Source organism: Geospiza fortis, unplaced genomic scaffold (assembly GCF_000277835.1).
Source record: "Geospiza fortis unplaced genomic scaffold, GeoFor_1.0 scaffold50, whole genome shotgun sequence".
Classification (NCBI taxonomy): domain Eukaryota; kingdom Metazoa; phylum Chordata; class Aves; order Passeriformes; family Thraupidae; genus Geospiza; species Geospiza fortis.
This window is the reverse complement of record NW_005054382.1, coordinates 1384760-1410773: the sequence shown is the minus strand read 5'-3', so window position 1 is coordinate 1410773 and position 26014 is coordinate 1384760. Positions and strand designations below refer to the sequence as shown.

Genomic DNA, 26014 nt, shown 5'->3' with positions numbered 1-26014 from the left:
TTTAATAATATCTCTTAAAATAAAATAACAAAAACTCTAACTTGTTGGAGCCAGAAGTATTAAATACACATTAGCAATATTGCATCTCAAAATAACAGTGTTTTTAAGTCTTGTAGCTGAAGATTAGAAATACCAAGGTTCAACAACCATCTTGCAAAATTCTTTACCCAGCTGCAGCACTTACAGCCTCTGTGCTCCCAGTTACAGAATGGTGATTTTATATGTCACAAATTAAATTCCACAAACATTTGTCCACCTTGATTCATGAACATACTGGGGCAGGAGAGCATGAAATAAAATCCTTTCAGAGCTAGCCTTCCTAAAATTTGGCAGTACACTTCCACAGGGCAGAGGAGTATACCTATTACTCAAGTGTTCATGACTTGCATGTTGGAATGAGCTGCTTTGTCATGTAGATAGAAATGCTTCTGTGGGCAAAGGAGATTAAATATCTTTCTGAATTGTGCTTGAACTGTGCTTCTCTAATAAGGCAGGGTTCACTGAATCGTTCAACAGAAATCAGAATACTTTCCAGAGCATTCTCTGGACTCTTTTTTTTCCCCAGCAACAAAAGGGAAGACACACAAATACCCTTGCTGCACACTGGTAGGCTTATAAAGCCTCTCTGCGGGGACACATAATAGCTTATGTAGCTTTGGGAGAAGAAAAGGGAAAAACAAAATTAAAATACTGGAAAATAAGATTGCCCAGGCCTTGCCAGAAAACTGACTAAATAAAACTGTTGAAAAACAAAACATAACCCTTTTAGAACTAGCAAACAGGATATTGTATTTGATGGCCAAGCGACTGAGTACTTTATTTGCAAGGTCCAATAACAAACTGAATTATTACAATGAAGGCAGGATGGTCCTGCAATCTTACATAGGAGAGAAGCCAGCTCTGAAGGAATTTCCTACTTAGCATGTTAACCAGTGGAGCAGTCCTTTAAAGATATATGTTCCCATCATTGTTAATTACCACAGTTAAAAATGTTCCTTAACTTCTGAGCCTCATGATTAACTTGGTTAATTTTCTAGCCAACATATGCAAAAATGTCGTTTTTCCAGACCTCTGACAAGCAAGGGTGCATATTACAGTCACAGCTGTGTGGTGGCAAAAATTACCCTGAGCTGAATTATTTCTTAATCACTAATGTGGAAGATATGTCTCAAAGAGTGGCTTTACAGGAGTAGCTGGGTTCAAAACCCTGGCCAGCCATCACATCTCAACTTGGCACAAAAGGTTCACAGGAGATGGGGCACATTCCTCAGGCATGCCATAACCCAGAGGAGCTCAGAGCTCCAGGCAGAGAGGTGTTTGCTTTTGCAGTTGAAATATTTGTGTAAAATTAGGCTAAATTATTAGTAAAGTAATACCCAGAGATCAATGGAGTTTGATAATTGCTTGGTCAATATTTGCATTTGAAGATGTCAAGTGTTGAAAGTTTGCCTGGTATTCTTAGTATCAATAATTAAAATGCTTTACTAGTAGACCAAAAGAAAATTTAGTATTCTCTTGTGATGGATTTCTTTTTCAGTAAAGCATGGATTATCAAAGCAAAAATGGGTCACAGGTGGATCCATTTCTTCAAAAATGGATCTTTGAAGAAAGACTTTTTCTCCTTGATGGTGCACAGGAAAGAAAGTTTTTTGTCATTACTTTAAAAAAATTGAAAAGCTAACACATCAGATATATCAACAATGAAATTTCATCTACACTGTAGGAATTCTTGCAAGTATGAGAGCGATGCTAACTCTGCTCCAAGTTTCTACTTAACTGCATGTAAATGAAAATTGCTTTCTGGACAAAACAAGCAATCCAGGAAACTTGGTTTTGGTTGTTGTTGTTTTAAAAAATGAAGGAGAACGAAAAAAACTCCCAGTAAACTTTTAAAGTGGAGTAACTTCCACTCCATGGCAAATTATCTCTGAATGCCAGAGACATTTTTCAATAGAATAAAGGTTTATGCAAAGTCAAAATAAATATATTATTTACAAATAGATAATTATAAACTCCTCCTGAAAACCTTTTCTAAGCAAAATCAGGGTTTCAGTCTGCATTAAAAGCACCTCTGTAGAAAATAATTGGTCTATAAAACGGATCAAAATCCTGATGCTGCCTCTGTCTTGTTCTATTATGGCAGTGTAATGTAAGCACCAAGCTACAGACAGTTACTGTAAATTGCCCCAGACTAACTCAGTTATGCTGATGCCAGCTTTAGGTATGTAGTGCAAAATGTAGACAGGAGTTTATGTGTTTTAGGTAGAACTTCTCTGAATAAACAAAATTATTATGACAGGTATAATTTAAATAGGTGTTAGCATTTTTAGAAGAGTACACAGATTACGGAAAGAGTTTGAAAGAAAAAATTACTTCTTAAAGGCTTGTAATGCCCTGATCTGTTCAGCAAGTTTAGGGAAAAGCGGTTGGATCTACTCTGGGCAGTGCACAGGAGAAACATTAAAATCCTCAGGAGATTCAAAACATCTTCAACTTGGAAAATTTGTAACATATCAATAAAATAGGGCCCTCCCCTAGGTGAGCTTCTGCTAATTCCAGCACCAAAGCCTTAGACCTGTGTTTTACACAGAGCCAGGAGGTTCCCAGCAGCCCCGTGCAGTCAGACACTCCCGTTGCAGTCCAGGCCAGCGGCTCTTGTTCCTCCCATCTCCTGCAAGGCTGTCATGTTGTCTCAATGAAAACAGAAATACAGGCTTCTACACTCTTTGCTGGGTCAACATGAGGAGTTTTCAACTTATTTGCATCATTGCTTTATAGATCCGGAGACTCAACGGCCAGGATATGGAATCTCAACGAGAACAGCAACAGCGGCTCCACTCAGCTGGTTTTGAGGCACTGCATAAGAGAAGGAGGACATGATGTCCCCAGCAATAAGGATGTGACTTCATTGGACTGGAATGTAAGCCAACTTCTAAGACTGTGCATGGTTTTTAACTGTCTAAATTTAATTCCAAGGCAATTACATTTGCTGCTCCATATCTTTCATATCTGAGGTGACCAGAAGCTCTGTCCTAACCTACTGACCTCTTGTTTCAAATACTCATAATAGGCTGAACTTTCTTCTACATACTGTAATTTTCCAGGACTGTTGCCATCTTCAAGCTTAACAATGATATATTTATACCTCTATTTTAGGAGCATGAGTAAAAATAAACTTAGCTAGCTTTAAGAACCAAGATTAAACAAACAATCTATGTAATACTGAAGCTTCATTAATAATGTATTTGCATCTCATAGTTACTTTATTTTGGCATGTAAGGAGATAAAAGCACCAGTGAAGCTTTTTCTGAGGTTGGACTCCAGATCCTCTCATTTGAATTATGCTGTGCACAGCAAAATTAAATCAGTGTTCACATTATTTTCTTTGTCTTGATAGGAGCATGTGTAGTTATTCTGTCCTTACCTTCTGGATGAAACTGTCTTGCCTGATCTCTTTTTTACTTTCATCCTGCAAAACCTCCTATCTTAGATAATGTGCCCATGCACAAAGAACACTGAAGTGAGCAGAGAGGACAGGTATTGTTGAGAATCCCCAGTCTCTGGGCAGTGCCTTTGGACAGCTCTAATTGTTGCCAAAAAAAACTTACAAGACCCTGCAGAAAACTTAATTACTTCAACCTAATTTTCATTCTGCCTGTTTTGCTGATATTAGTACAGACAAAGTGATCACATTAGTCTTGTTTTCATAGGAAAACAGATTAATTAAGTAGCAGAAAGGATTTTCAGCAGTTATGTAGAGTCTCAGTTGCTGGCCAGCGATCAAGTTTCGATTAATCTTTACTGCAGTATTGTCCTTCAGGTGAGCTAGGTGCTTCACAGAGTAAAAGATAAGGCCACTGCACAAGTCACCTTTCCCGTGTGTATTTTATATTTGCACAATGAAAGAAGTTGGTCAATAGTACAGAAAGTAGAGGTAGGTCAAGGAAGCAAATAAAACTCAAGCTTATGTTCATTACTTGTTTCCTGTGGATATTAGAGTGAAGAAAAATAGTTGTGAAAAAAATTGCATCTAGGAGTAAGAAAAGAGAAATTGAAAGAGGAAAACATGCAATGAGTGGAGAACAGTTAGGAGAAAATTTGTCCAAAATATAGGGCATCCTCTAGTATTTTCTGTAGTAGTTCCTTACCTTCCAGACTTCATTGGTACTTCACTTGCACTGTACTAGTACTTGAGCTAGGGAAATGTTCCTAATTCAAATACTTCAAGTGCTTCCAAGTTACTTTGAATTTCCCAAAGAATGTGAATTACCAGCAAAAAATTTGGATAAAGTGTATATCTAATTTCCTGAGCTTTTCTTTTTTCTCTTTTTGCCCTTATCACCTTTCTTCTCATCACTGGCCCAGACAAGTATGCATCACAGTGAGCCTCACTTAGCTTATGATATTTTCCCCCATACATTATTATATATTTGAGTTAAATTTACAAGTGCTCTGAGTCAATGTTTTTGGAGGATTGGAGTGGGCATATGTTTTAAAGGATTATTTCATGCTTTTTTCTAATTTTTTGTTCATCAGGCTAGAAATGCCATCTGCCTTTATTGTTTATTTAGAACCACAATATTAATCATATTTCCCTGTGAAATCTTCACACTGGTGGTATTGAATTAGTTCTTCTCTGGTTTATGTGACTTACGTGACCCAAAGGTTATAAGAAAGGTTATTTCTGGAGGTCATATTCAGATCATGCCCTTTGATACCTGTAGGTTTAACCTTCTAAACTAGTCCTCTAGACTCACCTTAAGTCAGCAGACAGAGACACATGCCTTCATATTGGATTGGGCATAACCTAAAGCAAACAAGTTCATGAGTTACACTTCAGAGTTGTAGTGACATGATGCTGTTAGTAGTGGAGGGAGACTAGATGGCACTCCTGAACTAACTCCTAACTTCTGCATGTCTGCAGATAAATGGGATGAATATCACTCTTAATCCAGGTTCTGAAATGTTGAAAAACTAAATACCCTGCTTCAATAGTGTCGCCAGATGGCAAAGTTCTGTTTTAATTATTCTGGCCCAATCACACCAGCTTCACTGGCTGCACAGGACATATCCTGTGAAGGGTTCCTTCCAGAATACATGTGACCTGCTGATCAGATTCATGGGCTTTTCTCCTCCTAATTGGGACCCATGAATCTGTTTCTTCATCATGGTACTGTGCCCGTGAGCACATGTGGGTCTGTGTTCAGACAAGTGGAAAGCAATTCCTTGGTGGTGGATAACATTTGAGGTGTTCACCGTGAGTGTATGTGGCTTAGGGCCTTCTTTCAAGTAGAGGTGCCTGAGTTTCACTGAACTGGGATTTAGTCTGGGTTTAGGTCATCTGTTGATGTTTTGTAGGTCCTTTATGTCTAAGAAGTAGTATCTGTTTGTTAAGTGGACGAAGCCCACAGGACTTCTTCTATCTTGTTTTCTTTTTCTAATCTTTTTGATTAAATGGCTCATATCTGATGGTATAGCCTAGTCTTTCACTGTATGTTAGAGGATTTTATTTCCTCTGTGCTGTCTGAAGTAATAACCTTTAGTTCAAATCATAGCATAATCTGCCTCAATGAGTGGACTCAGAATCATAAATCACAATTAGCAAACCTTTAAAAAGAAAGAAAAAGGTTGGTTGAAGCCGATTTTATCTCATAGCCACCTTTGCCATTTTTATATATTTCAACAGAGTGATGGAACACTATTGGCTACAGGCTCATATGATGGTTTTGCAAGAATATGGACAGAAGATGGTAAGTCAAACATTTATTGTTCTTAAGCATCAAACAGCAGTGAACTGTAATTTGACCAATTTGAAAAGAAATTGTAATAATAACCTGTTCTTTATTCCAGGTAACCTTGCAAGCACCTTAGGTCAACATAAAGGTCCAATATTTGCCCTGAAATGGAACAAAAAGGGGAATTATATTTTAAGTGCTGGTGTTGATAAAGTAAGTTTTAGACATACATTATTCTAACATATAAGTATGCTGATGAGTGAGCTTGTGCTGCTAAATTCCTTAAGATTAGTTTCTTCTTCTCCAGGCACCCTGGAGAGTTTACATTTCTTTAATATATTTTAGTGCATGTTGATTACATTTTTGAGGCTGCATGAATGTATACTATTTTCATAGAAAATGCTTAACTTTTAAAAAAATGTGTAAAATTGCATCTTGAGTGTGTCTCTGTTACAGAAGGAATGGCTTCCAGTACTTACATTTGTCGTTTTATCAGCTATTTACAGGAAGAAAATTATTGTAAAGATACCACACCTTTTAGTTCATCTAATTGTTGAAACACTTCTATTTGAATAAAATATATATGGCTTCCTCTGGAAATATGCAAAGAAAATATGGTTCTGAACTGAAAATCAAGCAAAACATAGTAGTTACAGCTAAGTACACATTAGAGATTAAAATGAACAGCTGACTGATCCATTAAAACTGAAACTGGAAAGTACACAGCATTCATCTTTCCTAACTTTCAGTGTCTAAAAATTAGATGCATATGTCATCCTTGGCTTCCTTTACAAAATTCAGAGAGAAAAATGGCACTTCCAAGGGATAAGGCTGCATGGCCTGTGTTCCAGTGAGATGCACTGACAGTGCTTCTCTCCAGCAGCTGGCACAGGGGAGTCCAGCTGAGATTTGTACTTTGTAAGCTCAGTGAATCCCTATATTTTTATAGCCTTGTGAAAATGGAAGCTTTAATACTGGCTTATATTCAGCTACACTGATCTCCCAGCTGTAATTCCATTACTCTGGCAAACTTACATTCTCAATAAACACAGCATTTCTTTGGGTGATCCATTATCAGCAAGATGATGCATCCTTAATTTATTTTCTGGAAGTTTATACTCCCAATAAATTGATAATTCTCTCAGAAGGTGGTATTGAGCTCTACAGGGGACACACTCACATGTGCTGTGAGTATGGATTAAACCTGTAGTAAGCCAATTACACCTGAGTCTGTCCCACCTCAGTGGCAAGAAGTGCTGTGCACTCTGCTGATAGAAAAACATTTCACTTATTGGCTTGTTACAAATGGGGTTCAGCATCATTTTGAAGTAGAATTCAACTTGCATCTTTTGAAAAGGGAAAAAGTGTTCTTCAAGGATCATAACTGAAACTTTTTTTTCAATATTCTTATTTAAAATGTATAGTGTTGTCTTCTAGCATTATTCAGATAGGGTATGCCTATTCTTCATAGTTATATTGCTTCTTCTGTAGGCATGATACTTCTTTATCTACACTTAGATTATTATTCTGTAATACCTAGAAGTAGTTTCTGGTTTTCCCACTGTCAAGCACGCCAGGCTCTCTGTAGTCAATAATTTTATCAGTTCATCATTTAGAATTGCTACTTAGTGAGGGTGCTATTTGGGTTTTTTTCTCTGAGCTGAACAGCCACTAATCTTTTTTTCCACCCTTTCTTTGAATGCAGACAACAATAATTTGGGATGCTCACACAGGAGAAGCTAAACAGCAATTTCCTTTCCATTCAGGTACTTTTCACATAACTCTTGTTAGGAAAATGAAATGCAGTTTTTAATCCTGTCAATGTACTTTATCCATATCTGCCAGAGAAAAGTTTCAATCAAGTTTTTTTGTGCTTCAACTATCCTGAGTATCATGGATTGTGGGTTTATTCTCGTTTCATAAACACCCAGTTCTGTGAGAATTAGCTTTGAAAGTTGATTTTAGGAGAGGGTTTGTACACCAGCCATGTCTACCTAACTGGGCAGTCCTGTTGTTATCTGTGTGCTTGAATAGTACCAGGTGGTGATTCATGAAAAGAACTTTCAGTCCTGTCTGGGATCTTTTCAATTCTCTCTGCTCCTGTTTCAATGAAGCTGGTTTGAGGCAGAAGCAGGCAGATCTCTCATGCACTTTGCATTCACCACTGCACTCACAAAGGTCCTCAGAATTTCTTAGCTTTTAATCTTAACTTGAAGTTCTTCAATATTTGCTTTCTCTGATTATTGGAAATCAGTTGCCAGCCTTGAGTTTCAAAATCTTACCGCACCAGAATGCAGAACTGTTTTAAGAAGACAGAAGATGTCACAGGTAGTAAATAATCTTGAATAACAGACAGTCATTGGCATAATCTGAAATTCACCTGAGACCAGACTTGTAAGATGATGATGGCTGAATTCATGATCCAAAGTGCCTATGTTTTCATAGTGAAGAATTTTAAGGGGTATAGTAAAACTGAGTTTAAAACCATGAGGACATTCTGGATTCTAATGCTAGAGGTGTTCATCTTCCTAGTTCACTGTAACTAATCAATTTTTAACTACAACAAGCTTTCACAATGGTGTTTAAAAGCATACTTCAATACTAATTTTAAAACATTATTTTGCACATGCTTTTCAACTCAAACTATTCTTACTCTCACTGATGTGAATAATATGCAGTAGCAATCTAAATGCTTTTTCAGCAGTAGACAAAAAGTATGTCCCTGGGCACAGCAAATCCATACTCTGCATTTTTGTCACTCATCTCTTATTTATTAATGCAACTGTTGGTTTAGAGGAGTTGGTGTCTGCTGACAGATTTTCTCACTGTGGCATTTATTTATCTACCATAACTGTTCCATAACAGCAAACTGTGCACATAGAGTGATTTAGTTAATGAGACTCTTAATCCTCTGATCCCTAACTAGTAATCTAAATAGTTGTGGATTCAGAACTTGGTTGCCCCTCCAGAATCATGTTCACTGACACATAAGCTGTCTTAGCAGTGATGTGCATCAAGGACAAATCACCCCATCCCCTTCTTAGCAAGTTGAAAACTCAGCTGTATCTACCAATGCAGTATGTCCATGTGCATGAAAAGATTTTTTAAAAAAAATTCTTACTGCACACGCTGTTTATCTTTGGAGCATGAGACACAACTGAAGTGCAGATATGGAGAAGCTAATATTTTTAATTTTTTTCACTCTTTCATATATGTTTTCATAAGGAAATAAAGCAGTTATTAACGAAATGCTGTTGAGGAAATTTTTGATTGGAGAAAGCATGTATCCTACAAAACCCTCTTAAAATCAGCCAGACTCTCTACTCACTTTGTTCTCACAAGTCTAAAGCCACAAAGACCTCACCTTGTCCTCTTTGCATCACCAGGACAAACTAACAGCAAATTCTTTTCCATATCTGGAATCTGAAAACATTGTCTACACTAGGATTAAAGGTGGCATTTTAACAATTAAAAGTCTAGTCTAGGCAGGATACACCTCCTTTAACACATACTTCTTTGAAGTCTGGAGGTAGTTGGCCTGGCAAAAGCATAAGGTTTTTTTACTGTCTGCTTCTTTGTTACAACTGGTTTAGTTTACACCACATGGACAAAACTGTCATCTTAAAATATGTGAGGAAAAGTTCCTTTGTCTGGGTGTTGAAGGCCTCCATGTTACTGGTGTTCCCATGTAGTTTTTAAGCTTTTTGTTCAAAATATGTAACTGTGCAGATAAGTAGCTTCTAGGGTTTCATTATTTTTTGCAAAAGTATGAATCATCATAGGGCATTTGATCAAAATATATATTCACAAAACTTATTTCTTTGAAAAGGAGCTAAATAATCCAATTTTGACACTTACTGATAGATACAGGCTGATGTCTTGCGTTTGCAGGAGCAAGTTGCTAAATTGACACCAAAAGAGGTATTTGTGTGGCCAGTTTTAACCATGTAGTTGTGCATTGACAGGACAAGGGGTGAGAGGATTCAAACTGAAAGACAGAAGGTTTAGATTAGATATCAGGAAGAAATTCTGTACTGTGAGGGTGGTGAGGCATTGGATCAGGCTGCCCAGAGAAGCCCAGGTTGGATGGAGCTCTGATGATCTGGTCTAGTAAGAGGTGTCCCTGTCCACAGCAGGGGGCTGGAACTGGGTGTTCTTTAAGGTCCCTTCCAATCTAACCCAGTCTATGATTCTCTGATCTAAGTGCTCTAAATCACACTTAAATTTGTTCTGAAAAAGCCTAAATTGCCAGATAATTATTGTAACACTTCAATTTTTGGTTTTTATTTTAGCTGCATTTTTTAAGGGTTTGTGCTGCTTTTATTATTATATATTATGATATTCTAATTGTTTCTATGCAATTGGCTGATATCCTGTGGTTTTGGAAATACTTTGGCAATTTGGCTATTTGCATCAGGAACCATGTTAGTTTGATTTTTTTCAAACCTTTTAATGTAGTTACATATCCAGTAAACATATGACTGAGTACACCAATAAATGAATCAGTATTAATTATCAGCACTTTATTATTCAATTATGCTGCAATGTAAATCCATAGCTTTAGGTGCCTATAGCTCTCTGAAAATTAGTTTTTGACTCATACATATCATTATAGATATCAGCCCTGAAGGCATATTGCTATTAATAATGATATTTTTTGTTTGCTTTGAAATAGTAATACAAAGCTTGTAGCATAAAAAGAAAGGCAAATAGACAGTTAAAGAAAGATCTTTGATTGTTTCCTGATCCTCATTAATGTTCACTGGAAAACTCAAAAGTAGTCTGCTTTCCTCACACAAATTTCCTTTATATTTCTGCAAGGTAGTAATTCCTTACCTATCATAGAGAATTATTGAGCTTTTTCATTAATACTGAAAAAAGCCCTTTCTATGAAACAGTGTCAGCCCTTCATTCTCATTTAGGGAGCTACCTGATGATTCAGATGGTGATATGGATCTATTTTGGTTTGCAGTTCATAAAAATTATAATAGGAAAAACATATTTACATGTAACAGGCTTTTCAGAACAGATATCCTTTCACCTCTGTATTACCAAAGTATCTTTCTAAACACATTGGAGTAAGGAATTTCTTGGTTTCATTTTAATGACGAATTTGCATTATATCTTTGCCGGGAAGAGATCCAACTTTGTTTCCTATGTGCATGTCTCATTCTAGCACACTTGCTTCTCACAAGGGTGTGCTGAGAATGAAGATTTCTCTATTTTAGCAAGTCTTATGTCATCCTCTGGAGGGCAGCTAAACTCTATCCTGAGGGAAAAAGGCCGAGCAGCAATCATAGAAACACAAGCAAGCTGTTTGTCCGGAGCTTCCTCCTGCTCCTGCTTGCACTCTGCACTGACATGCTGGAAAAGTTGTTTGGGGATTTGTTCCCATTCTTTTTGCAAAGTGTGTGTATGTGTGTGTGTGTGCCTGTGTGTGTTTGTGTGTGTGTGTGTGTGTGTGTGTGTTGTACATATGCATTCATGTGCTCTCTGTGCAGAGTTTTCTTAGGTCAGTGCTAGTATTTTAGTCTTATTGATCCATGTGCCTGCACCGAATGGTAGGTTTGTATCAAAGTTTGCGTAAAGCTGTAGTGCAAAGGGACACAGCCACCTGCTCCTCCACCTTCCCATGTGTTGTGTCTGGCATTCACAGGAACATGCTTGTCTAACCCAGATGGAATTATCCACACTTTTTCTGGGTTGGTTTTCTTTCAGTTTCTTCACTGAACTGGGTTACAGAGGGATGAATGCTAGACATAACCCATGATATGCATAGCTGGGAGCAGAGAGGGTGGAGGTAGTGTTTTGACCCCCCTCATGTAACTTGACCCAAAAGATTCTCATAAGTAGATGCTGTGCAAAGTATCCAGATTATCCACTGGAATAGAAAAAATACTCTGTGCCCTTCAGGCAGTCCCTGTCAGCCCTGTAACTGGCAGCAGGTGACAGACCAAGAACTAGCCTGAAGTCTGTTTCATTCAGATAGGTGATGGGAGGAAAATTATTTGGGATAGCTGTTTCTTTATCATGATCCCTGATATTCCTTCTGTTGTTTGTATTCACAGCTCCTGCTCTGGATGTAGACTGGCAGAACAACACTACTTTTGCCTCCTGCAGTACTGACATGTGCATCCATGTGTGCAGACTTGGCTGTGATCGTCCCGTTAAAACCTTTCAAGGACACACAGTAAGTTTATGTCCAAAATGTTAGTGGTAAAGTCACAGCAAATGTTACAATGATGGGAGGTGATGGGTTTGCAGAGTGTTCTAGCAGCAAAGGTGTTAAACCCTCTTGTTTCCCTAAAAGTGTATTCCTTGGGAGTGAGGGATTCACTGCCTGTGAGAAGGGATAAAGTGTTCTAAATCACCACAGGAGGCAACACCTCTGGCTTAAACAGTGAGAGTGTTTCTGGGTAGCACGAGCTGCAGACTTATTTATGCATTCATAAATAAGATTCTGTTTTCCACTGGCTTAATTTCCTTTACTAAATGAGAGCTATGAATAAGGAGAGAACAGTTTACTTCCAGCCATTGTTCAGTTTTAGAATCAATTTAATCTAATAAGATATATTAAAGATGTATTTCCCCACTCTTTTCTTGGTGGAATTTAATGGCTGTCAAAGGTTACTTTTTCTAGGTTCAATTTGTGAGAAAAACTGTGATCATTTACTGACCCATAATTTAGATGTTAGCATCCAGAACTATGCATTTGGAGACCTTTATCTTAGTCTGTGGTTAAACTGATATTTTGTGACAGGTTGTACATTCCTAACAATAGACCAGTGCTTTTTATTATTATATGAACTGCACTGCTTTGTACATGATCCAAATTTTCACCTCAAATATATCTATACTTGTTTTTAATTATTACTGAAACTTGTAAAATGTATAAAGAAAAATTTAAATACATTCCCGGATGGTTTTCACTGAGAGCCTGGGCCAATTTATATTTTTAAGAAAACAGTCTTTCCCTTTTTATAAAACGCTTTTTTTCTCTTTACCTATAGCTGTGGAAGAGCATGGGAAACTTACTAAGTACCAAGGGGATATGCTAGGCTTAGTTAATTACAAAGTGCTAGAAGGACTGATAGAGAAAGCATCCTAAACTGTTTAATATTCCAGCATGGAATTCATTTACACATAAACCTCTCTTTAGAGAGACCAGCATTGTTGTGGAGCTACAATATGAAGAATTATCAAGTCCACAAAACAAAACACCCCACCAGTTTATTTCTGTTGAAAATTTGTATCACCAAGTCTACAGAACATTAATGAAAGAAATGCCTCAGTTTTAAAAAGAAGGTAATGCTGTATCATCAATCTGTCTGGGTTTATTTAAATCCTAGGAAATGACAAAAGGATAGGAGCAACTTTGAGCCAGAACACACATCAGAAGATTGCTTGTGTGTATTGTTCACAAGCGCAGGATGGTTCCACTCCAAAATTCCACTTAAATAGATAGCATGCTGGGGAGGCAGCAGTGCTTTTGTTCACCCCTAAAAACACCAGCACTGTAATTTGTGGGTGAGCTTGTTCCACGCATAAACCTTGAGTGCCCTCTGCTGAGTGCCCAGTACGATGCAGTAACTGGAATATTTGCTTAATAATATCACTCTTGATTTCAGAACGAGGTGAATGCAATCAAATGGGACCCATCTGGCATGCTACTAGCATCTTGCTCTGATGACATGACATTAAAGGTAAAACAATTTCCATTCTTATTTTTCAAGAAGTGAGGACAAAAAACAATGTCTCTTTTTCACTCTTCTCTAGAATGATGGTAGTGTATCACTTCAAATTCTGCATGAACAGTAGTTTCCACTTTGCCCTATATTTCTTGAAGCAAATCTGAAAGATTGAAGACGGAGAAGCAAGCACTGGGGAAATTGAGGCATCCTATCCAAATAAGTGTTACATGACTGATATGCCATTGTCACAAAAAAGTCATAGTTTAAGTATAGATAATATAGAGCTTGAGCAGCCCAAAACCCTTTCTCATTTTTCTTTTTCAGCCACATCAAATGAAGGCTGTCTGTGTAGGAGTAGCTGTATGATGTTCTAGCAAAGCCCTCCTGCTGGACTGTTGATTTATGCTGGTTCCTTGAAGAAAGTAAATATCCCAGGAAGGACTTGGCTTTGTGGCTAGAATTGTACCAGTGATAGTTTCCTTGCAGTATGGTTGTGTTAATTAAGACTCAGATCTCTTTGCACTGCTGGTTGACACAGCTGAAGCTTGGGACATGAAACTGAGACAGAGCAGAATTTGCAGATGAAAGCTAAGTGAATGTCAGTGTTATGAATATTTCCTGTTCATAGGTACACTGACTTCTGCTCTGTCTTTGCCACATACCCACTGAGGTTTTCATCATTCTGGATTCCAGATGTGTTATTGCAGGCTAGTGACAGAGCTGGAAATTTACAGAAAACAGGGGCAAAAGGGAGCAGCTTGCCTGTCACGCTGCCACAATGCACTATTGCATAACTGTTCTTGCTCTGCTTAAACATCCTGACCCAGTGGTGACACAGCTTTTTGGTGCCCAGTTGCATGCTGTGTTTTAAAAACCACCATGGTTCAGTGTTGTTGTTACCAGTTCAAGTTCCTGACCACTGAATTTGGCACAAGAGCTAGTACTTTACTATCCCTGGCCTCACCTGTTTATAAAAACCTTCTGTGATGGAGATGACAAATGCTCCAAATTGAGGCATTATTCTTCTTCCTTTTCCTTTGTAAATCAGTCCTCTCCAACTTTTTTCTTCTCTATTTTTGGAATGGAACATGGCTGAACTTTGTGTAGCATTTCCAGAAGCAGTCTCAGGTACATTGATGGGAATTCAGCATAAGAGCACATCATTCTTGTGGTCAGACTTACAACAACTGAGCTAAATCATTACTACATTTTCAGTATCTCTCTGAAACTGACTGACTAAATTTGAGTTATTTTCCCTATTGTGAATTCCTTCATCTTACTTTCTCAGTTCGCTGACAAAAAGAGGTACTAAATTACCTGTCATCTCTGTTGAGCATATTCTTCATCTTACACTGAAGTATTTGGCCATGTAACACTACAGAAACAGCTGGCTGTCTTCCACCTTCTGTACTGTTAAAAACAAGGGGGTGACAAATGGAGTTCAGGAGTAAAAGGAAAATTCTACTAGCATAAGAGAAAATTGCTGTGTTCTAAGCAATTGCTGCAATTTTCTTCTTGTTCTTTAAAATTACTGCTGTTGCAATGTATAAATAAAATTCTGGTTAAACTTCTTCAAATAGATAAACTTTTGTGTGAAAATAGTTACAGCCTTTTGGAAGTACAGCAATTCTTTAGTTCTTATCTATTGAATAAATACTACTAAATGTGTAACTCTTATCCTTACTGGAGTTATTTTAATGTATGTGCCAAATTGCTACATTAATAAATTATATTTATGTGTATTCAGGTGAGTCGAGATCTCAAATAAACAAATGTAAGAATAACATAGAACTGAAATAATTCAGCTGAGAAGAGATTAATAATGTTGCCATTTTCCTCCATTATTTCTCTGATTTAGATATGGAGTATGAAGCAAGATACCTGTGTACACGATCTTCAGGCTCACAGCAAAGAGATTTACACTATCAAATGGAGCCCTACAGGACCAGGCACCAGCAACCCAAACTCCAACATCATGTTAGCAAGGTAAAAAATACCTCTTTTTCTTGCCTGCCAAGAAGAAGGATCATCTTTCTCACAAGTAACCCTGCTGTCACTTTGCCATCAGTCTTCCTGCAGACAATTCCACTAAAAGGTATCTGTGTATGTAAGTCAGGAGGATGGATACAAAGGGAAGGGATTCGTATTTGAAAAAAGAAGGTGAACCAAGAAAGAAAATTGAGTCATGTGGTATTTAACTTTTCAGCTGCCTTGATAAAATTGTACATTTGGCACTGCACTTTCACAACCAGCATTGCATTGCTAGGAGTGAAAATCTTGAGGCAGGTGCTCTCAAGATTCAGGCAGCTGGAATGGTTTGTAACTGGAATCATGCAACTCACCTGAGCAGTTAGAGAAAATTTTTGTAGCCTTCTTAGCTAATAGAGAAAAGCTTGGATAGTCTTTGAAGTTCCACTTGAAAATTGGGCAAAATTCTTCTTTGAGCTTAGGAAATACATTTACTTGTGGAGTGCCAATTGATGGTAGTACTGTGGGTTTATCAGATCAGCTCATGGTGTGTGCAGTGTGGGGAGAAGCTGTATCAAAACTGGTTTATTTTACTCCTTAGTCTGGGAGTGGACATGTAAGAACCTCACTTTCCTGGAGTTATTCTTTTAAGATTATTTTTAATGCAAATTATTTCTTTTGCCTTTTTCCAAGCCCACAGTTTGGGATCGAAATGGAATGTAGCAAAAATGTCACTGAAACAAAGTGAAAAGAGCCACAGTTCTAGAGAATTACAAAATTCTAATTCATTAAACAGGGTCACTCCATTAGGAGTAAGATCTCTCTGGACCCATTTATCCCATTAATGACAAGATATATTTGTCCTTCCTGAATAACAGAGGTAGAATCTCAAAAGTGGGGGAGTTTGGCCTTCTTAGGGCTACATAGGGCACACCTACATAGGCCCTAAGGGTCTTCATACAGAATTCAGTTCTATAGCTGTAGTTCTTAAGATAAAAAACATACAGGTTGTGGTACATTTTAGCTTTTCTGTTTGAAACATTATGTCTTACTTAGCCAACGGAAAAAAAAAACCTCTGGTATTCTCTTATAACATTTACAGTCTCACAGTACATATTGATTACCACCCAGATTATTACATTCTCATGTTTGAATGCTTCTTGCAGTGCTTCGTTTGATTCCACGGTTCGGCTGTGGGACGTTGACCGAGGAGTCTGCATCCACACGTTAACAAAGCATCAAGAGCCTGTCTACAGTGTAGCTTTTAGTCCTGATGGAAAATATCTAGCCAGTGGGTCCTTTGACAAATGTGTCCATATATGGAATACTCAGGTACTGTTTTGCCTTATGTGAAGCACATCTGGTTTAGGTGACACATTAATAGCAAAAGCTTAAATGGAAAATGTGTGTACCTAGGTCATGCATGACCTGCCTGCCAGGGTGAACCTGCTTGTATTGGCTGGCACAAATCCATGGCAGTTGAGTCACTCAGGTGCAGTGAGGTGACTGCTCAGAACAGTTCTGCTTTGTATGCTAAAACAGGTAGCATGCATGAAAATAGGTACCTTGCTTTGGGTCATCAGCTTTGTGAAGCAAAGGTGCAGATTAGAAATAAGGGATACTTTTATTTAGTTACAGACTGAGCTCAGCTGTGATGCTGATGCTCCTTGCTTAGATGTTGTGAAGAGGAGCTATGGATCTAAAGATGTACAGGCAAGGGGCTGGTGATATTCCGGAGAAAAGTGGGATGTCATAGTTCCACAGATGTAATTTTGGATACTGGTATCCCACAACCTGAATTAGCAGCAAACGTTAGAGAAGAACACATCAACCTAACTCCCCAGGCCTTTACTGTTACAGAGTTGACAGATGTCAAACAGATGTCTTGAGTCTTGCTGTTTCTGGAGGAGCCTGTTGCTCTTCATTGCAAGGACCACTTTCCTGTTTCCTAACAAGTTTCCATCACAATATGGAGGTGGCCATGGCTGGGTGATCTGAATAGCTCCCCCTTTTAAGGTAGTGCCACATGACAGAGAAAAAGAAGGGGAACTTTCTGTATCCAATGTGTGCGTGCTGTTTTGCTTTGTAGAGTGGAACTCTAGTACATAGCTACAGAGGCACCGGGGGCATCTTTGAAGTCTGCTGGAATGCTAGAGGAGACAAAGTGGGAGCAAGCGCGTCAGACGGATCGGTAAGGATCATCAACACTGCAAAGGCTGGGGAGAGATTTCTTTTCTGGGAGCATCAGCAAAAAGCAGGATGCTGTATTTCCCTCCTGGGGATAGAGCCAAAGACAGAGGCAGTTCAAGACACAATAAGTAGCTCTGTGTAGGATATTAAAAATGCTCCTCCTTTGGAAGGTTTTGAAAGGAGGTGGTGTTCCTGTTGGAAATTAAGAAGGCTTGTGGAATAGGTGAATACTCCTGAAGATGCCAGTGACTTTTAAGTACATATTTGACAAGAACAACAGTCATGTTGTTTCTGTTGTTATCTGTCAGCTTTAATGAAGAGCAGATCACAGGAGTCAACTCTGTAACAAACAGTTACCCTGGGGCTTCCAGAGTTTGTTTCCACAGAAGAATATTCCTATTCCTTTGAATAGGAATAAAGGAGGAAATTTTCAGCATGATACCCAAAGATTTTGTCATGTGGTAAAGGAGAAATATTGCCATGGGTACTGATTTTTCCTTACTATTTTTTTGCTGTTAGCGTTACTTCTAAAAAAATTCCATCGTAGCATGATCAGCTTGTGCAGGACATACCTGGCTGGCTGGCATAACTACTTTGGAGAGTATTTTTTAACTGATTTTAAGAAAGGGTACACCTGTGACATGATTCAGTTGTTTGGGCTTAGTTGTGCCATCTCAGACAGTGCCATGCCTGGCTCCCAACAGCTGCTCCAAATGGGCGCATGTCCACTGTCATGCTTGCCAAGCCTGCATCTGTTCTGGATATATTTCAGAAGTGGAAGTGGACATGATATTTAGGCAACTGAATAGATCCCATAATCTTACGAGATGTGCCACCAAAATGTTTGTTTGTAAACCAGTGAAAGCCCAGCTAAGTGTTAAATGTGTGGGTTTCACTTGGGCTTTCTGCCATGTCAGTTTGTCCCCTTACTTGTCTGCTGCTTTGAAGCTGGGGAGTGTAACACCCAGCTGGCTGGTCCACCCATGTACAGGGTGCATGAGTGGAATTTCCACATCACCTTCACAAATGTTCTTAACACAGGGTCTTCTCTCCACAGGTTTGTGTTCTAGATCTGCGGAAGTAAAAGTGAAATGTTTTAGAAGAAATTTCAAATGGACCAGCAGTGAATGCGTGGGGAGAAGCACTCTTCAAAACTATTCTTAACAGCTCCAGAACTGTACAAACTTGAACAAAGTTAGAGTGTACCATGAAACCGACTCTCCCTGGCCACAGGTGACTTGTATTTTGTCCGTAACCTTCATCAAGGAGTAAAAACGCAGTCACTTCAGAGGGGGAGGGAATGGTTTCCACCTGGAACATTCAGCCTTGGAAGCATGAAGCCACCAGCTAGGCATTGCACTGTTTGGTTTGCATCTGAGAACTTGCGCCAACGGCTGGGGAAAAAAAAAAAAGCTGTGCCAAAAAAATTAATAAAAAGGAAAAAAAAAAAGAAAAAAAAAAGAAAAATGCTGTGATAAACCAAAAGGGAAAAAAATCCTCCTCCATGCGGTGTTGTATTTTTTCCTTCCAATTTGGACACTACAGTTGCTCTCCCAAAGGACGTTCAAAGACCAGTTTGTACTGATGAAATGCTCAACTTTGTAATCACAACACTTTCTATTTTCTAGACTACTTTTTTTGTTCAGTGGTTTTTCTATCAGCTGGAATATTGCAGCCTGGAGGATCCCAGGCTTAGGATGAAACTTTTGTTTTCCTTTTATTTCTCCCTTCCACTCCCAGCTTTTCCTTCCTTTTTTTTCTCCTCTTTCTTTTTGCCCCCTTTTTTTTTTTTCTTTTCCCTGTATGCCCATAGTAGATGCAGCCAGGTGGACATGACAATGAAAATTTTTGACAGATTGCTTCTACTCTCTTCTATAACTTCCTTTTCCTTTCTTTCTCTCCATTTAAAAGAAAAAAAAATCCTCCATGCTTCAGATCTTAGCGTCTCAAGGGCACTTTCAGCAAATTGTGTAATAAGTGCTTTATATAAGAATGCAGTGCTGGGGAAGATTTTTACAGGAGAAAGATGACTTTTAACAGAAAGAACCCAGTGTATTTTTGGAAAAAAATATTTTTTATGTTAAACAGTTTTAAAAGCCTAAAATGGCCACAAAATGTAGACCAGTTGTGTAATTCAAGCAAAAAGAATGACACAGAGTCCAGGGAACATGAAAGGCGCAGTATCCTTTTTCTCTCCTCTCTCAGAAAGTGCTGTAAGAAAAAATGGTGTTTGATACAAGAAATACCAGTCCTTTACTAAAGTCCTTTTCCAGCAGCCAGCCATTTACATAGTCTCATTCCATTTTTTATGGCTGTTTGATGATGTAAACTTATTCAAAGAGATTCAGAAGCCTGAGACTATAACATTCATTTTCTCTAGTCTGTATTTTTGTTTGTTTTCAGTAACCAGGAGAAAATGCTTGTGTATCTTCTTTCCTCTAGAAATAGTTCAGATTTTGATAGAATATGGGTTTTGCTGCCTGTGGCCTTGCTGAGCAGTGCTGTTTTCCACTGTTCATTATTCCAGTCAGTCAGTGGGGCTTTACCACTGACTTAATGAGACCAGGTGAACTGAAATATCTTGACTGCATCTGTCACTGTTGAAGAATGGACTCTCACCGAGCTCCTGTCCATCCATGGACCACACACACCCAGAGGGCTCTGCCATTGCAGTGGGTGGTGCTGCTGTCACCACGTGTGTGCTGCATCCTGCAGGGAAAGCTCTGGGTCTGCACTTGGAGGCTCATGGTCTGCCAGACAGGTCTGGCCTCGAGGGTGTCCTCAGTGTGGTGCTCAGGAGCAATAAATTCATTAGGTTATGATATCCTATATAAATTCGATCTCAACGTGTAAAGCGCTGTAAAGTTGTGGGGGTGAAATGATCAGAGCAACAGTGGAGAGTTCCAAAGCACCACCAATCCACTCTGGACAAGATTTCCTTACTGCAGCCGTGACACCTGCACAGATGCCAGCTGAAGACTGCACTACTCTAATTGAGGAAATGACAAATGCAAGGAAAGGCACATAGGCAGAGTTTACTGAAAGTGCTGTAAACTATAAGGCAGCCTTGGGGTGGTGTCAGGCATGACTTAGATCCTCAGAACTGGCTGAGTCATGCAGGTGTCTTCTCTACAGCCTAGGCTAGGATCTGTAGGAGAGAGTAGACAGGCCACAAACCTCTTAACAAATGGAGAACTTTGTGGCCCAAAGTCTCTGTAACACAGCATCATCCCCTTGGTTTGACCACAGCTGCTGGAGGTGTGATTTGATCTGAGCAAATCCAGAGCCCTCAGGCTGAACTGGTGGTGTGAGACCTGCTGAGCTCCAGGGCATCATCGTGGAATCTCAACACCATCTTTTCTCTGGGGTTTTCTTTGTATGCTTGCATCTGTAGGGGATCTTAGTCCTTCTAGTGGAACTAGACACTGCCAGCTTCAGCTGCATTTCTTAAAGACACACCTTTGGAAAGGAGAAAAGAATAGAAAGAAGTAACTGCTAAAAAGAATGGAAAGAAGTAACTGCTAAAAGTATTAGTTGAAAACAGTTATGTGGAATTATGGTTACTAGTGATAGTTAAGGTTGTTTGTAATTTATCTCAAATAATTGGATGCCAGGCAGTATCAAGGATTATTTTTGGTGTCAAATGCTTTCATGTGCTGGTTTTAGTTTTTTGCACCAAGAGCATGGCTGTAGATCACCATGTGGCAGTTTTGCACTCTTTTCTAATAACCACATGTACCTGCTAATTTAAAGTCACTACTTTTTTTGGAAAGAGGACTTGCTCAAAGAGTCTTGAACTTGAATCCAAAGGCACAGTGTGGTTTTGTGACGCGTTGTTGGGACAATGATTTGACTGCAGTCATTGCATGTAAACGGTTAAATCCCTACACTGCTTTTGGGGCATTTCTGAGAATAACAAGCAGAAGTTGCCGGTCTGTGGGAGGGCAGCACTGATGGGGCTCTGGCCTTGCTCTGTCCCTTGAGTGACACCTGAATAGGCCAGACCTCAGGATCTGAAGAGATTAATTTGCTCAGTGCTCCATGACTGGCTGGCTCCACAGCCCGTGATTCACAGTTGTTCCCAGGATTGCTGCTGTAGATAACAGGGCAGTGTCTGTGATGCCTGTTCCTTTTTTTCCATTTTTTTAAATTTGTCAGAACACCACTTTGCTTGCCTACATGGAGGTAAGAAGCCAAGAGAAACAAAATATGAGTATCAATTGGTTTGCAAAGCTCATGTATGAGAGAGGCTGCTGCTCCAGAAAGTTTTCTATATGGACCATCAGAGTTAAAAGCAGTGTATGTGAGGAGCTAAGAAAATTCACTTTTCTTACCTTCCACAAAATCCTGAAGACTGGAAAGATGCTGTAGTATCATCTTTTGTAGCTAGTTTTCAGCTGAAATGAGAGCTGTTGAGGAAGGCAGGAGGTGTAGTTGCAAAGGTTAATCTTAACCTAAGGACGTGGTTTCTTCAGGACACAAGCAGTGTGGGGAGAGAGCCTTTCCAGGCTGTAGTTCCAGGTGGGTGTCTCAGCCCAGCCTGCAGCACTGTGCTCTGGGAGCTCCTGGAGCTCTCCCTCCCCTCCAGCAGCAGCACATTCCCAAGCTGGCAGAGCCTCTCTGTGACTCCCCTGCAGCAGAGCTGCACAAAGCAGCAGCCCAGGGGACTTGGTAAGATTTCTTCCTAGAATTTTGTTTAGAGTTCTTTGTAACAGAAGAGAAATGGAAAAACCTAAGTGACCAAACAGGATTGTGAAACCATCCAGAGACTTGCTGGATTTTTATTATTGCTGGCTGTCTGGAATTGGCCTGGGAGTGAAAAAACCCCAGTTTCTGAAAAACCACTATATTCTGTGGGTTAGAAGGATACTGAATCTTTTATGTAGGAAACACTGGGTCCCTTATGGGGCAATAAAGGGCCTGACTTACAGGGTTATACACACATTAACCCCATGCTACATCTTAGAAATTTCCTTTTAATTTGTTTTAAAAAAAAGAAAAAAATAGCTAATTTTAGAGCCAAGTGAAGTGCACTTTGTCAAATGTAAGGGTCTGCTTTGTTTTTGGGTTTCTTTTTCTTTTTCCCTTTTTAATTTTTCCTCCTTTTTTTTCCTCTTACTGCCTTTTTAAAAGATGTGGTTCTTTGTCAATTGCAGAAATGTTCTTTCAGCCACTCACTGAAATTCTGAATTCTGGCTTCTGCAGTTTTTATTGTCTGTGTCAGACTTGCAGCCAGACTTGGTTCTCATTTAAGCATTTCCCAGGTTCTGTTGAAACAACATCAACCCTTATTTTGTTTCTCCCCCACCCACACTTTCTTCAAATTCACCTTGTGTATTGTAGCTCATTTGTTTTAAGGAGAGAATCAACAGATCATATTCAGTGTCTTGAATAAATTGCTATATTTTGATATTAGAGAATTCTGTGCGTGTTGTTCCTTATTCTTTTCTGGCTGTTTTGCATCCTGCACGTAAGAGCTGGGGTTGAGTGACTAAAATTGTGATGTGGTGTCTCTGGCCTGTGGATGTTTAAAGACCTTGACCATGGGTTCATAGGTTTTTGTAATACCCAGGGCATGGACATTTTAGCCTCTAATTTTCTTTACTTTATTACAGATTACCACAAACACCACAACTCACCCTTAGCAAGTACACCTATAATATATAAAGCAAATATATATAAAAATATATATGTGTGTGTGTGTGTGTGTGTGTGTGTGTGTGTGTGTATACATATATAGCTATTACACAGTAGTATCTGCAGCATTGGTATAACAACAATCAGTGATACAGCAGCAATAAATTTATAGCAACAATCAAATATAGCAGCACCCAATAGTTTTAGGTAGTAAGTGCATATATATATATATATATGTATGTATATAAATTACAGGTTACAACGAAGTTGTTACTGAAACTTGGCAGTTAGACAACAGCAGATACACTTAGGATGAGTTAATTTACATCTATAGATTAGACACCAAGCTGTAGATCTCAGAAGGGGCATCCCAGAGGTGGGAGGATGAAAGAGGCCAGCCCCAGCCTTGGGCTGAGTGAGGGAGCAGTAGAACAGGCAGGATGTCACTTCAGGTGGTATAATCCATGTCACAGAGTTTGGAGGCAGCAAGGCTTCCCCAACGATGGTCCAAGGTCTTGCAGACCCATATAGGAAAGGGACAAGGATGTGCAGTGCAGGAAGAGAAAGAGAAGCTGATTTGGATAGAAAATCATTTCTCTATCACAGACACATAAGAGGGTACAGGACACCACCACTTTGAACAACCAGTGGATGCAGTTAATTTCTGTTTTTCACATGGGACACCTGACAGATTATGATTTCAGTTCCGTTTTGGAACTTGTCCTGCTCTTGCAGTTGAAACAGTGGAAGTTACCAATACATTCTTTCTCAGGATGTTATACCCTCTTTTTCCGGACTATTTTTCAGCTTTTCAGGTGATGTTACTCTTACTTGGACTTGCACTTTCTGAGGGTGTCTCAGGATGTCTCTGGTACCCAGCTGCATTTCAGAGATGCTGGCTGCACTTCTCAAGAGCTTCTGGTCCCCAGTCTCACATCTCCCAGGCTGGCTGGTAATTTCTCTCCCAGAATTTTGGCAGACTTCACTTGTTGAGTACTTTTCCCCTCTGAATCAGGTCACCTTTATGGCTGTTCCCATCACATGTTTGCTTTTTGATTTTATTTCCTTCCATGCTGTATTTAGTGGAAATTTATACAGCTGATAAGGAACCAATTTGAGAAAGATTGGGTTGAAGTACTTTTTAAAGTTTCCTTCAAATAAATTTCCTGAAAAGGACATTTCTCCATGTAAAATAAATTGAACTCTAGTTCTGATCAAGGTAAATTGTTAATTTTTCTTTAAGCTACCCAGGCTAAAATTCAACCTTGCTTAAGCAGATGGAAGTTTTTGAAGAACTTGACATGAATGGAATATTCTGAAGTTGTCACAATCATCCCCTGTGTCAGGAGCTCCCATGGACTCCTTTCTCTGCTTAGGGCTTAAGGCACTGACCTGAAAGGATGCAAGGGGAGGGGATTGCTTAATGTTGAATGTTGTGTAGATTTTGGTTGGGTTTTATCCCACCAAATGGTTTCCATGGTACTTGGGGGGATTCAGCATGAAATGGGGCTCTGCCTTTGTGACCATGTAAGAGGCTGAACCATTGACCTGAGCTAAGGCTGATTGTCCAAAGCCCTCAAAAGGAATTAGTGCTCAGAACAAAAACAGTCCCCATCATCCACTTCTGAGGTGTTTAAGGACCCAGAGCATTAAGTTAGGATTAATATATAAGATTTGGAAAGACAGAGGGGCTAGAAAAACTGGTGTGCTGATGATGAGCACCTCAACACATCATCTGTTCAAAAAAAGAGAATGCAATGCACTTTCATGACACTTGTGTCAGTTCGTGTTCTGACATTTAATCAGCACTTAAATCTTCATAACAGCTTCTCAAAACAAAAAATATGAGAGCCAAGGAGACAGCTACACTGGGGCTGGAGCTTCAGGGGTAGTGCTATATGAAAGTTCTCACTTTACCTATGTCTTAAATAAATGCTATGTCATGGTCCTATTTTTAGTCATGTTATTTTTCAGGCATGTTTTCAGACAATATATGACTGTCAAGCTAAAATTATACTTTAGTTTTCCTGCGTTTATCCTCTATATATATATATATTTACTTAGCCTGGAAATTATGCGACAACTAACACTGGAAGCATTGAGCAGTCCTAAGCACTTGCTTCTCACTTCTGTCAGTGTGCAGTACAATTAAGGGCACCTTTAGAGCTATTCTGGGAAGATGTAATATTGCAGCATCTCACACAAAATAGCTCCTTTCCCTGCCATCATTCTGTGTATCGTTTCCTGCCAAGGGTGAGATCAGCACTGACCATTAAGAGCACAGGCAGTTTCATATTGAAGCTCTGTGGTATAAAAAATAAATTTTAAAGCTTTGAAGTCTTTTAAGTGAAGAAATTACTCACTTGGCAAGGAATTTATCATCACTGCTGACTCCTTTCCCAATAGGAAGGAAGATCTTTTGTTTCCTTAGAGATAGGTTTTTTTCCACTTCCTTTTGAATATACTCAGAAAACCAAAAGAATACAAAACCTAATAGTTGCAGGAAAGCAGCTATATCCTCTTTCATGGCTGCAAAGTCTAATATCATTTGCCTTCAAAGAAGAAACCTTGACTTCACCATGTGATTCATTAGTCATTATTTCAATACAAGAGATCAAAAAAAGATTCTGCTCATCACTTTCCTATCCTTCCCATTAAATACTGGGACAAAGTTGACATCCTTGTCCTTCACTAGAGTAATTCATCACAGTCAAATGCACAACACATAAAAATGGATTTGGCTGCAAAGCACTGCCATTTTGCAGTTCCAAAACTGAGAATTACCTCTCTAGG

The 26014-nt window shown here is 39.0% G+C and overlaps 1 protein-coding gene across 3 annotated transcripts in view; it reads left to right on the top strand.

Moving 5' to 3' along the window:
• TBL1X (transducin beta like 1 X-linked) overlaps positions 1–23004 on the top strand; it is a 138539-nt gene extending 115535 nt beyond the window's left edge. For all 3 annotated transcript variants that reach the window (XM_031060415.1, XM_031060417.1, XM_031060416.1), the window contains 10 exons: positions 2779–2920; positions 5687–5750; positions 5851–5948; positions 7441–7501; positions 11804–11925; positions 13364–13438; positions 15285–15412; positions 16561–16726; positions 17484–17585; positions 18642–23004. In XM_031060415.1, coding sequence (XP_030916275.1) covers positions 2779–2920; positions 5687–5750; positions 5851–5948; positions 7441–7501; positions 11804–11925; positions 13364–13438; positions 15285–15412; positions 16561–16726; positions 17484–17585; positions 18642–18668 — 985 coding nt within the window. In that variant the 3' untranslated portion in view covers positions 18669–23004. The remainder of the gene's footprint in view (positions 1–2778; positions 2921–5686; positions 5751–5850; positions 5949–7440; positions 7502–11803; positions 11926–13363; positions 13439–15284; positions 15413–16560; positions 16727–17483; positions 17586–18641) is intronic.
• Positions 23005–26014: the final 3010 nt, after the last annotated feature.